Source organism: Xenopus laevis, chromosome 9_10S (genome assembly GCF_017654675.1).
Source record: "Xenopus laevis strain J_2021 chromosome 9_10S, Xenopus_laevis_v10.1, whole genome shotgun sequence".
Classification (NCBI taxonomy): Eukaryota; Metazoa; Chordata; class Amphibia; order Anura; family Pipidae; genus Xenopus; species Xenopus laevis.
The window spans coordinates 56,567,102-56,580,153 of NC_054388.1; the positions used below are offsets into that span (position 1 = coordinate 56,567,102).

At 34.7% G+C, this 13,052-nt stretch overlaps 1 protein-coding gene across 1 annotated transcript in view; it reads right to left on the bottom strand.

Moving 5' to 3' along the window:
* Positions 1–13,052, bottom strand: part of LOC108702259 (low-density lipoprotein receptor-related protein 1B-like) — a 724,128-nt gene that overhangs the window by 328,218 nt on the left and 382,858 nt on the right. Inside the window, exons 21-23 of the mRNA XM_041578093.1 lie at positions 10,797–10,997; positions 5,915–6,160; positions 4,142–4,339 (exon numbers count right to left, since the gene is read on the bottom strand). Of these exons, the coding sequence (XP_041434027.1) occupies positions 4,142–4,339; positions 5,915–6,160; positions 10,797–10,997 (645 nt within the window). The remainder of the gene's footprint in view (positions 1–4,141; positions 4,340–5,914; positions 6,161–10,796; positions 10,998–13,052) is intronic.

Genomic DNA, 13,052 nt, shown 5'->3' on the forward strand with positions numbered 1-13,052 from the left:
ATAAATCTCAACAGATTTGCCAGATTGTGTGAAGAAGATGGGGGTGTGAACTCTGGATTGGCAGTTCGAGATGGGGCTGATCTCTCTAACTGCCGAGAGACCAGTTTCTCTCTTAGGGGCAAATTCACTAAGTAGAGAAACTGCGCTAGCGACGCCTTTGCCGCACTTCGCCAGCGCGCCACTAATTCACTGAAATCTGAAGTTGCGCTCAGGGAGGCAAACGGTGGTGAATTTGTACAAGCGTTGATTCGAAGTTACTCTAGTGATGCCTAATATGCATATGGTGCCAAGTTAAAGATGAATGGACGTATATGTAGCAGCAAAACATTACACTACACAAGCCTGGGAAACCTTCATAAAATAAAATAGAGTTGTTATTTTGCCCTACACATGTGCCCACTGTATAGTTTAGGTGCCATATGTTAGGAAATGTAGGGGGGAAGGAGGGTACCCCCCAAAAAAATTAACAATCTTTTTCAGCCTATCACCCTTAAAGGAAAAAACGCCAGTGTTTTTTGGGACTTAGAAAAAATTTTGAAGCAATCCCTCTACTCTATTGCACTTCGCCTGGTCTGAGGTGGTGAAGGCAAGTCTGGCGCAAGAGGTAAGATTCAGTAAAATGCCCAAGTTAGTGAATTAGCGTAGTTACATTGACCCTTCGCCAAAGCGCAACTTTGCCTGGCAAAAAGGTGCGAAGTAGCGCTAGAGTAGGTCCACTTCGCTAGCTAATTTACTCCAGCGCCCGTTAGTAAATCGGCGAAGTAACGAAATGACATGAAGCTGTCGAATTTGTGCTAACGTTAGGCGCTTCGCGCTTTAGTGAATTTGCCCCTTAGTGGTGGGCAGAGAGAGCAGAGCTAGGCTAAGCAGATTGTGGTTGTAGGGGATTAAATTATTAGGATAGTGGATAGGGTAATCAATGTTTGGATCGCTACAACCAGTTTGCTGTCTTCCTGGTGCCAGGGTTCGGTGTGTTGTTGATGAGGTAGACAAATTATTGAGTGGGGCTGGGCATGAAATAGCTGTCTTAGTACATATTGGTACTAACAACAAAATTAATGGTAGACGGAAGAGTTCAGGGATATAGGCTCTAAAATTAAGGGAAGATCCTTCAATGTTATAGACGGGCCATTGGGATTAGTAAAGTTTATGAGGAACGAATAAGCGGGGCATACAGTTAGCCAGCTAAGGAGGTCTCTCTGTTACAAGGAAACAGACTAATACTAAAGATATAATTCTACATTAAGTAATGTAAATTACAAAAGGAAAAGTAGTAACCTCCACTGTATGCTGCAAATCCACAGAGTTTGTCAGGTAAAATGGGAGAGCTAGAGTTAATTGCATGCTCTTAAAATTATGATAGAATTTCTATCACTGAGCTCTGGTGGGATAAAACATGTGTTTGGGCTGTGAATTTAAATGGTTACACTCTTTTTATAAGGGACAGAGGGATTAAAAAGGTTGGAGGAGTGTTTGTATGTAAAGCCTGAATTAAAGCTATGGACTAAAGAAATATCCATTTGTGCCGCCCATTGGGCTTTTATAGTTCTTTATATATATTTTGATAGCCCAATTATATTACTGTTACTTAGTTACTTCATTCAGAGCTTCTAGACTTAAATTTGCTAGCCAATACCTCACTACCACTGATTCAAGGGAGTCATGTGATCATAGGGCAGCCGTTATTTCCCTTCACAGTGGCAGCCATTCATACTTGTTCAGCTTAGGGTGAGAAGGTATTCTGTTTTTACCTCGAGGATACAGTTTTCTTTTGGATTACAATTGCTTGCAACAATTCTACAATTAAAGCCAAGGAATTAAAGCTCATCTAATGCTGTGTTCTTGTGAGTAAGCTACTGTCAAATGTAAGTTCATCCATTTCTACAATTTACTGGAGGCAGAATACCATTGATGGCACTGGGGAAGGAGTGGAATCCCTATTGGTACAGAAGATTTCAACTGGGTAAAAGGTTAAAAAAAAAAAAAAAAAGCCCATTAGTGATGAGTGAATTTATTCGCTAGGCATGGCTTTTTGGTGAAGCGAAACAGGACACTAATGACCATTGATGTATGCTACAAACCACCTCCTTATAAGTGAGGAGATTGAAGCCCAGCTACTTTTACAAATAGAAATGGCAACTTTTTATGGGTGACTTTAATTATCCAGACACTGACTGGGCTAATGAGGTTGCCAAGTCAGAAAAAGGTAGCAGGTTTGTAAATATGCTGAATGACAAGAACCAACTAGGAATCAGTCTATTTTGGATCTTGTAATAACTAACAATACTGAATTTATTTCTACCATTTGTGTGTAAGCATTTAGGGAATAGTGATCATGGTCTCCTTTGAGATTATGTTGCAGAAACAACTCTAAGCGAGTAACCAAAACACAAAATTTTAGACATGCAAACTTTAGACAGTACGAGGGCACTCTGCAACATATTAAGTGGGAAATATATACATGTCAGTATATTCTGCTTGTAAGCAAGGAACAAACCGTTGTGGTTCAATAGAAGTGTTGGTGTTGAGATGGTCAAGGAAATACATGCTTTTAAGGCTTTCAATTTAGCTGGGACAGCTTAAATATTTATCATGTACAAGGAGGCCAATAAATCATGCAAAAAAAAAAGCTATAAGCTTAAATCGATATGGAAAAGGGTATTGCAGCAAGCAGTAAAAATAATCCAAAATTATTTTTTAAATAAATAAATAGTAAAAAATTAAGCAGGAAGGGACGGGACCCTTAATATCAGAGGGGGGTTTTCTGGTTGATGAGAACAGAAAAAAGCAGAGATTCTGAATTGCCATCTGTCTACACAAATGAGGAACCAGTTAATTAAGGTTTCCTTCTTAATAATCCCAATCCTAGTAATAAAACTAATGTTGCATGGTTCACACATGAGGAAATTCAAAAGAGCCTAGAACATGTTAAGATAAACTAAGGTCCAGGACCGGATGGTATTCGTTCCAGGGTACTTAAGAGAGCTTAGCTCTGTGATTGCCACACCACTTTACTTAATTTGTCAGGGTTCATTGAGGTCTAGCATGGTGCTGAGAGACTGGTACAGTATATTGCTAATTTGGTGCCGCTGTTCAAAAAGGATCCCTGCTTCAACTGGAACACAGCGTCCATACAGTACATACAGACACTGACACTGACTCCTCTATACACTCAAACTATATATACCTATATCTATACTAACTGTAGATTTTAGCATCATAATAGCCTTGGATATTATGCTTGTCCAAGAAATCATCCAAGCCACTCTCAAAAGCATTAACAAAATCAGCAATCAAAACAACAACCGGCAGGGCATTTCACAACCTCACTGCCCTCACTGTGAAGAACCACCTATGCTGCTTCAAATAAGTTATTTTCCTCTAGTCTGGAGGGGTGATCTCTGGTGCAATGGTCCTCTTTATGGGTAAAAAGGTGCCCTAAACAGACCAAGCTATAATCAGAGCACATTTGTACATGCAGCCCTCACAATGAAACATATTAAACCGTGTAGCTCTTAGTGGAGGTAAAGGTTATTTATTTTTTTAGACGTTATCTATTTTTGATGAAATAACATGCTGCTTGAAGGATTGTCTTTACACATTTTTACCAGATCAGTTTCGAATATTTTAATTACTTGTCAAACTAAGCTACCTCAGTGGACAATGGCACTGGCGATCCATTCTATCATGTGGCTTTCCATGCAACAGAAGATTCAGTAGCACTGAATTGTTACTTATACTTTTGCAGACTGAAAATAATAACAAATTCATTGTTTTAAAATGTGTAATTTTATGATTACTGAATATTTGAAGTAACAAAGAACTGGACAGTGTGTTTGAGAAAAGGAAAATATAATTTGTAAGCTTATTTTAATGAAGACATTTATGTTTTAACATAAAATGTTAAATATGCCATATTCAGAATTCATAATAAAAAACATAATATACATAAAAAACAATATTCATGAATAAATATTTATAGCATACCTATAAAAAAGGTAACTCTAGGACAGCAATATTATTTAAAGGTAAAGTAATTTAATAGATTTAATTACTCATGGATGAAGGATCTACATCCCTTTTTTAAATATAAACACAAGGTCATAAAATATGATACATATTTAATTTTTGTTATATTTACCAGAATTCTCCGATAGTTTGCCTCTGTATATTTTATCTTCTACAACATCTGTCCAGTACAGTAGACTTTGATTAAAATGAAAATCCAATGCAATGGTATTTCGTAAGCCAGGCACCAGAAGGCTGTAGTCTCTCCTATGGAGGTCAATACGTCTGATCTCATGTCGAATCGAAAATATTATGAAGGCTTCAAAAGTATCTAAATAAGTGAAACATATTTAAATAAATAGAGAAATACATAGAGAACATATTTAAATAAAATTATTCTGCATTAAAGAGAATTGAATATCTGAACATTTTTCCACAAGCATATGAGTTACTTTACATTATTTTGATGCATTGTTATCAACCTAAAAATATCTTTTGTTCATTTGTACATTGCATTCATGCCATACTTAAGAATATGGTATGTATTCTTGTTTTTTCACACTTTTCAGAGATTACGTTTTTTTAAATAAATAAGTGCATGTTAATATGTTAGTGTTTTTACATTTTATTTTATTAAAACACTCAAAGATTTGTAAATTCAGTGTTTGAAAAATGTCACCCTGTCTTTAGGATTTTTTAAGGACACAAGACATTTATGCCTATAAGCACTCATTTTAGCTAGTTGATAGCACCAATCTGCCATTTGGTTTAAGTAACACTGCAATGAATAGTTTGTTACCTTTACACAAAATATCCCATGACTAATGTAGTTACATCTAAAAAAAATTCTTTACCAACCTTCGAGTATTTAAAATAGAATTTCTGTGTGGGTTATCGATTTCCGTGGGTAACATGTATGATGCATTACCATAATCATAAGGGTTAGAAAATGTCAAGTTTCAAAAGGATTAGATGACAGATAGTCCTTTACACATCAGAGCATAGCACATCAATTATCAAGTACCTTATACCCTTAAGTAAAAAAAATTTGTTCGATCATTTTAAATCACTCACTTGCTATGCATTACAAGTAGTATTGTATACATAATTTGCAATCTGGTTGTTTCTTTTTAAGTATATTATATTTACGTTATATATTATATTTTTCCCGAGGTTTAAGGTATTGGATATTTATTACTGAGCTACCTCAAGCTACTTTTCTAATACAACCCAAGATGCCCTTCACTGATGAAAAGTAGGAGTCACTTTATTGCATCCTATGACTAATATCACACAAAGTAGTAAAGGTCTGACATTATTGAAATACAGTTAATTTGAGCATTTTTGCACAAAGGTACCCTTGTTAATGCTCCATGTGCCTCAGCCAAGGTGCTTACATATAAATACAATAGAAGTAGGGGGATCTTATGCTGGATGTTAGAAGTGTACTAAAAGGTTGGTGTGTAGTGATGGGTGATTAAATTTACCAGGCATGGATTTCCTGTGAATTTTCGCGTTTTGCGCCTGCAAATAAATTTGCAAAACAAAAAAAAATTGTAGCATGTCAGAATAGTCACACACATAAAAATTGTTGTGCATAAAAATTATTTGGACGCCCATTAACTTTAATGCATTTGGACAGAATAGTCGAGCATATAAAAAATTTCAATTGCGTCAAAATTGACGCACGCCAAAATTATTTTGACACATTACATTGACTTTAATGCGTTTCATAGTGTTTTTAGACATTTCACAAATTCTTCACAGTTTTGCAAATTCTTCAGAGAAATAGGACAGGTTCATTCATCACTAGAGCATTCCCCCTCAATTGTAATTGGTGAATGTATGCAGTGATTGTATTCACATGCCATATATCATTTGTAGTCAAATGCTTAAAGATACTTACCAACACTGCTACATGTTTCTCCATCTGGATTTAACACCCATCCCTCATAACACGAACATTTAACAATTTGTTTGTGCTGCTCACAAACTTGACTGCATTTTTGATGTTTTGTGCAATAATCAATTTGGTGACATGTTTTGTTGTCCGTACTCAAGAGCATTCCTTGTGGGCAGGAACAAACAATACCCCTTCCAGGAGCTATAATGCATTGATGACTGCAACCACCATTGTTCAGTGAACACTCATCTGGAAGAAAAAGTTCTTTGATTACTTTTCTAGGTAAATGCAATACATATTTGCTGTAGTTATAATTTACTGGGCTTTTCTTTTCATTATGTCAGATAAGTCTCATATCGAGACTTTTTTTGTTTTCCATCACTTAGCAGCAAAATTTAGTTCCTTTTTTTCTTGATTTAAGATAAAACACAAACATAAAAAAATATATCTCTAATAGTAGGGATTTATTAAAATAAATTGTGCAAAGGGACCAGAAAAGAGTTCAGCAAGCAAAAGTTGGTGAGTTGAGATTTTGAGTTATAGAAGTTAATATGAATGGGCTATAATAACATTATTTTTACAGGTTACTACATTTTGTTGGATTATATTTATTTGATTGCATTATTTTACTAATAAACAGACTTCTCCATATTTTGTTATTTATTTGTATTTATAACTTTACTTATTTTAATGAACTTAATTACTTATAGTATTAATATTAATATTCTATTTTTGAAATTACTTCTCTGATACAAGTTTCTCATCCTATGCCTAGAATCTTACATGATGCTGGTAATGATTTCATGTGTATTTTATTTTATTGGAAGGTGTTGTATTTGACATCTGTGGTGGGCAATCTATTTGAAGGCTTGTTAAGGGATCACATTCAAAATCTTGTCCTAGTGAATGGCATTATGAGCAGCAATCCGCATGGCTTTATGAAGGATAGGTCATGTCAGGCAAATGTGATTGCTTTTTATGATGAGGACAGTGGGGGGGGGCAGTAGATGTGATCTGTTTGGATTTTGCCAAAGCATTTGATACCGTGCCTCACAGACGTTTTCTAAACTAAGGTCTTCATGAAGTCGTCTACACACGGATAGGAAACTGGCTAAAGGATCGGGTACAGAGGGTGGTAGTTAATGGGACATTCTCTACTTAGAGTAAGGTTCTTAGTGGGGTCCCTCAGGGGTCATTAATGACTTAGGGGAGGGTGTTGTAAGTAATGTATCATTGTTTGCAGATGACACAACTATCCAGCCCAATTAATTCCATCCAGGATGTGGCATCCTTGCAACACAATCTTGACAAACTGGCAATCTGGGCAGCTAAGTGGCAAATGAGATTCAATGTTGATAAATGTAAAGGCATGCACCTGGGATGTAAAAATATCCAAGGAACTTATACTCTTAATGGGACTGCACTAGGCAAATCCATTATGGAAATGGGCCTTGGAGTCATTGTAGATGATAAACTGGGCTGTGGCAAGCAATGCCAGTCAGCAGCATCAAGGGCAAATAAGGTCTTGAGCTGTATTAAAAGGGGCATAGAGTCACGGGAGGAGGGGGTCATTCTTCCACTGTATAAAGCACTTCAAAGGCCCCATCTAGAATATGCCATACAGTTTTGGTCTCCATCAGTCAAACAGAACATTATTGTATTAGAGAGGGTACAGAGAAGGGCAACTAAGCTGGTAAAAGGTATGGAAAATCTTAGCTACGAGGAAAGACTGGGGATGTTCACGATGGAGAAGAGGCGCTTAAGGAGAAATTTGATAACTATGTATAAATATATAAGGGGATCATATAATAATCTCTCTAATGCTTTATTTCCAGTAGATCTTTCCAGCTGACACGAGATCACCCATTCCGATTAGAAGAAAAGAGGTTCCGCCTAAATATTCGGAATAGGTTTTTTACAGTGAGAGCTATGAAGATGTGGAATTCTCTCCCTGAATCAGTTATACAGGCTGATACATTAGATAGCTTTAAGAAGGGGTTTGGTAGCTTTTTAGCAAGTGAGGGAATACAGGGTTATGGAAGATACAGTAGCTCATAGTACAAGTTGATCCAGGGACTAGTCCGATTGCCATTTTGGAGTCAGGAAGGAATTTTTTATCCCTTCTGAGGCAAATTGGAGAGGCTTCAGATGGGTATTTTTTGCCTTTCCTCTGGATCAACTAGCAGCTAGGCAGATTAAAAAAAACCAAAAAACTTAAAGGTTGAACTTGATGGTTTTGTGTCTTTTTTCAACCTTACTTACTTATGTGACATGCTACCAGCTCAGGTTAATATTTTTAGGTTTAAAACTTTATTTATAGACTCACAGTTAGGGGTTACGTCCTAATTTTTTGTGTACGCATATATAGCATCATAATTTACTAATCAGCCCTGTAGCATCCGCTTATAATATAGGCAAGACTAATTTTCTGTTTGATAATTTGTGGTGACCCTAAGCTTAGCTAAGCTTCTCAACAGCTGCTTAGTACCCACTGGGCATGCGTGTGTCGCAGATGCTTTCCAAGATGGTAAACCCTTTGACAAGTTTGATGTCCTAGAGATCAACTGGTGCTATAAGTTCATTATATAAACTATGGCATTTTCATGGTTTAGTTCTCCTTTAAGAATTAAGATTTTGTAGCTGTTTAGTCCTCCTTTAAGAATTAAGATTTTGTAGCTGTTTCTAAAAGGTGTTTTATTTTATATTGCATTTTAATCTTTAAAAGGAAAAATTACCCTTAATTTTTATATATAATATATTGTTGATGCTGGCAGTCTGCAACATTTGCATTTTTTTCTTTATGTATTATTGTTTGTGGGGTTTTTAAAATATCTTTACTCTTTAGCTCTCCAGGTGACTGGAGACTGATGACTGGCCCCAGGTTTTAAATGTGAGAATGCAAAAATGAGTACAAGAGAAAAATAAATAAGGAAACACATTTATATGGATAATAAAGATCTAATTTGGGAAAAACAAACTGATTTGTGTGTGTGGACATTATGTAATCTCATTGTTTATACTTTTGAAAAAAATAACCCAGTGTCTCCCAATTTGTAAATTCCCATGACATCAGTGTTCATTCTTTTGTGGGTCTCAGCACTTTTAATAATATAGGTTAGGGGCTGTGTGAGTAAAGCCCTACAATCCATTCTCACCCTAATTCCTAAACTGTATGGGCCAGATTGATCAATTCTAATATTGGGCAATTCATAAGGATTCTCAGTGGTTTCCAGCATTTATGAAGGCTTTCCTTATTATGTAATTTAGGAATTAGTTTTAACAAATTAAAAAATTCATCAGGAACAATACTTTGGCTGCTTAATTTGGCTACTTTGAGCATTAAAACACATTCCTTTCAATGGGTGGTTGGCTCTAAGCTCAGTTAAGCATAAGAGGTAAGAACTGACACCAATCCAAATAGTTTATTCCCAAATACAAATTCTGGGTTTAGCAATTCAGACAAATACTTTCCACCCTGGAGAAGTGATTACATATAAAACAAAAAGAATACATTTTATTTTGAGCAGTGATAAATTGTAAGGGCCAATAAAAATCTGAAAGAAATTTAGCTGTAGGATGTAGTTACTATTCAATGTGGGTTGGTTCATTAAGTCTTGTACATATGAAAATGTGTTTCTATGTTTCTAGCTTAAAGGGTATGCACATTTTTTGCATTATGAAAAAAAAGACTAAGCAACTTTAGACGTTTTGACTAATTAAGGATTTTAGTTTTTTTTGTAAGTCTCTTTCTAATTCATTTTCAGTTTGAGAAAATATGAAACGAATGCACAGTAAGTTAATTTATTATCCTGAAAATTTGGCACCAGGGTTTTTTAAGGGATTAGTCAAAAATATGTAAGGCACTGTGGGAAATGGAGTCTTGCCTAAAGAAAAGCAAAGCAGACTCTTTGTACAATGTTTCAATAGTATTAGTAATCAGGGAAATATATATCTATCCATCCCTGTGAATGTTTCTCTATATGGATTTATGTGACAGTGATGATTTTTACATATTTGCAGAGATTTAGGAACAGGAAATTGGGCCAAGTGAAATACATTATTATGCCCCCTGCGGATAACCATAATGGCAGCAGGCCTTCACATAAATTAGGTTTTGCCGGGCTAAGGAAGTATTGCTTCTGGGAACAACATACCATTTGATTATACCTTTCAGTGCCATTGAAGGTAATTATTATTTGCTCTTTTCTATGATGTTAACTTACACTTATATTGTATTCAAGCACTATTTTTATTACATATGCAAAGCAAAGGAAGATTGTTACTTCTACCGTTATGTCTCTCATACATATAATAGGGTGCATAAATATGCAACATTTCCCTATAAAAAAAGGAACGTAAAATACATGTAGTATTTTATGTTTAGGATATGTCCATATGCTCTGTAACAGCAGTATACACACCAAAAAAAAAACCCATCCTCCAGCTGTTATTATACAAGTTTTTAATGAGTCATTTACACTCAAAGTTGTTTATAATCTCTACAATTGGAATATCATTTTTCTTCATCTACAATCCACCTCCCCAACCTTTTAATGGGATGTATATTTCTGGATGTACATTTATTCAATGGGTCTCAGTAGGGAATCAGTTTATTATGATACATGAAAATTATTATAATTAGTGTAATAAAACCAAAACACGAGAATCTGCCTCCGATAATGAACCATACCTCAACATTTCTATCACAGTGGGGATGCTGGGCTAAACATGAAAAATAGTATGAAGGAAAATATCTTAAGCATATTTTTGGAGAAATAAAGACTTGTATATCCTAAAGAGATGCATTATTATTTCAGAGCAATAAAAACTCAAAAAATGTGGCTGTGATGAATGAATATTTTGAAATAAGCTGCAGATAAAATACCACAAATATCGCCTTCATCTGATCCATCAGGACAATCTTTTCTCCCATTGCAAAGCTTCTCGGGCTGCAGGCAGATGGAGGTATCATTAGCACAAGGGTATTTGGGTGGTCCACAAATATAACCTTCGCAATAATCCTCATCTGAATGGTCCTCACAATCAATATCTCCATCACACACCCATGCATTACTAATGCATCTGCCTTGAAAAACAAAAATAACTCATATCAAAAACCCAATGCACAAAACTTTTCACTTAAAACAAATAAGTGGCATTAGGACTGATGATTAGTGATGTGTGAAATTTCTTGCCAGGTTTTACCACAAAAAAATGCCCATAGACTGAACAAATTTGTTGAACATCAAAAATTTGACGCACAATTTGTCACGCATCAAAAAATTTGTTGCCCATTGATTTTCATGGATTTGGCAAATTATTCGCCATTTCGTGAATTTTAGGCAAGAGAAAAAGGACAGATTCACCCATCACTACTGCTGATATCTTTTTTTTTCTAATGACAATAATGATCATGCTGGTATATTACATATTATGTATTTTGTAATAAAATAATTATGGTTTCATTATACTTGGTACTCAAACATCAGGAGGGGAGGACATACTAATGCCTAGTTGTTTTGTGATTCAGATCCCCTTTAAACTTTATATCGGTTTTACAAATAAATGGTTTTATTTACCCATTTAGTAGTAGTAGTAGTAGTACTGATGACATGATGATGGACATTTGTCTTTTCAGTCTCGACTATTATGTAACTAACATTTTCTTTTGCCATTTTTTAATTGTCAGTAAGCACAGAAAGAACAAAAGCCTGCATGATTTAATGCAAACTTCTAAAGGACCGGAGAATAAGAAATTGATTTCTCTCCAATAGCTGATTCACTGAGTTTGAAAAGCCAGTCTTGGTTTGTATATTGTGTTAGGTCAATTGCTTTGAAAGTCACATGGGGCATAAAAGAGAAGAAACAAGTGCTCTGGAGTACAATTAGTCTACACACAATGGAGAACACTTTGAAATATGTTGAATTATTGAATAAAACAACAAACATGGTATAAAGAAAGCAACAGTACCTAAGCTATTGCATAGGCTTTGGCACACAGATGCAAGTTAAGTCCTAATTTAGGCTAACCATTCAGCAATCAGCTGGTGCATAAATTAGTTTAATTAGTGCAGCCTCTTAAATGAATATTCAGTGCACTAATTCCTTCTTAAATGCCCACTGAGAATTTCCTGAAAAGTGCCCCAGATAATTCTGAAGCCTGTTTATTTGAGAAGTGGCATGGTTTTCATTATTTAAATAGGTAATTACTACATTAGTTGCACAAAATGAACTGTGCAATTTTAAACACCCTTTCAGTGCTGACATGTAAATGGGATGCGTTTTTGCCCTCAATTAATGACAGATCAAATTGAGAGCTACATTACACTTTCATACAATTCATAGATTAATTATTACAACTAAGAAGCACCCAATTTGTGTATATTACAATATTTACTTGAAAAACTTGACAATGTTCTTCCTTATTGCAGAAAGTAATTCAAGCCAAAGATGTAAAATATTATTTTGGAGTTACAATGGGGTAAAAGTTTATTACTTAAGTTTTCTATTAATCATCTTTATTAATTTCTGGGGAAAAATTGTTTGGGTCTTTCACCTTTTGCCCATTTAATACTCATATCTAGCAAGTTTAAAGAAAAATAGTTTAGAAAAAAAACACCAGAACAATGAAAAAGAAAGAGTTACAAAACATTCCTAATAATAATATTTTGTTTTTCTTTTAAATAACAACAATGGCCTTCCTAATAAAAAAAAAAAAAATATATATATATATATATATATATATATATATATATATATATATATATATATATTTACAACAAATTATTATTATATAATGCTTTTTAACTTTCTTTTTAATTGTTCTGGTGTATTTTTTTTAAACAATTCTTTAATACACAAAAGCCATAAATATCTTGTAAAATATATTCTTATAAACGGTGAGTTCTGTTGTCATCAGTTATAAATGGTAAGTTCTGATGTCATTTCTGTCACATGAAACTTGTGTATTATAATAAATAAAGTACCCCCAGTTGCAAAATATGAGGATATTAGAAGTTATCTCAGAGTTCCATGACTTGTATAAAAGCACTCGGCCTTCGACCTTGTGCTTTTTTATGCTCACAAAACTCCTCGGTAACTCATGATGTCCTTATATTTTACACGAGGGGGTACTTTATTC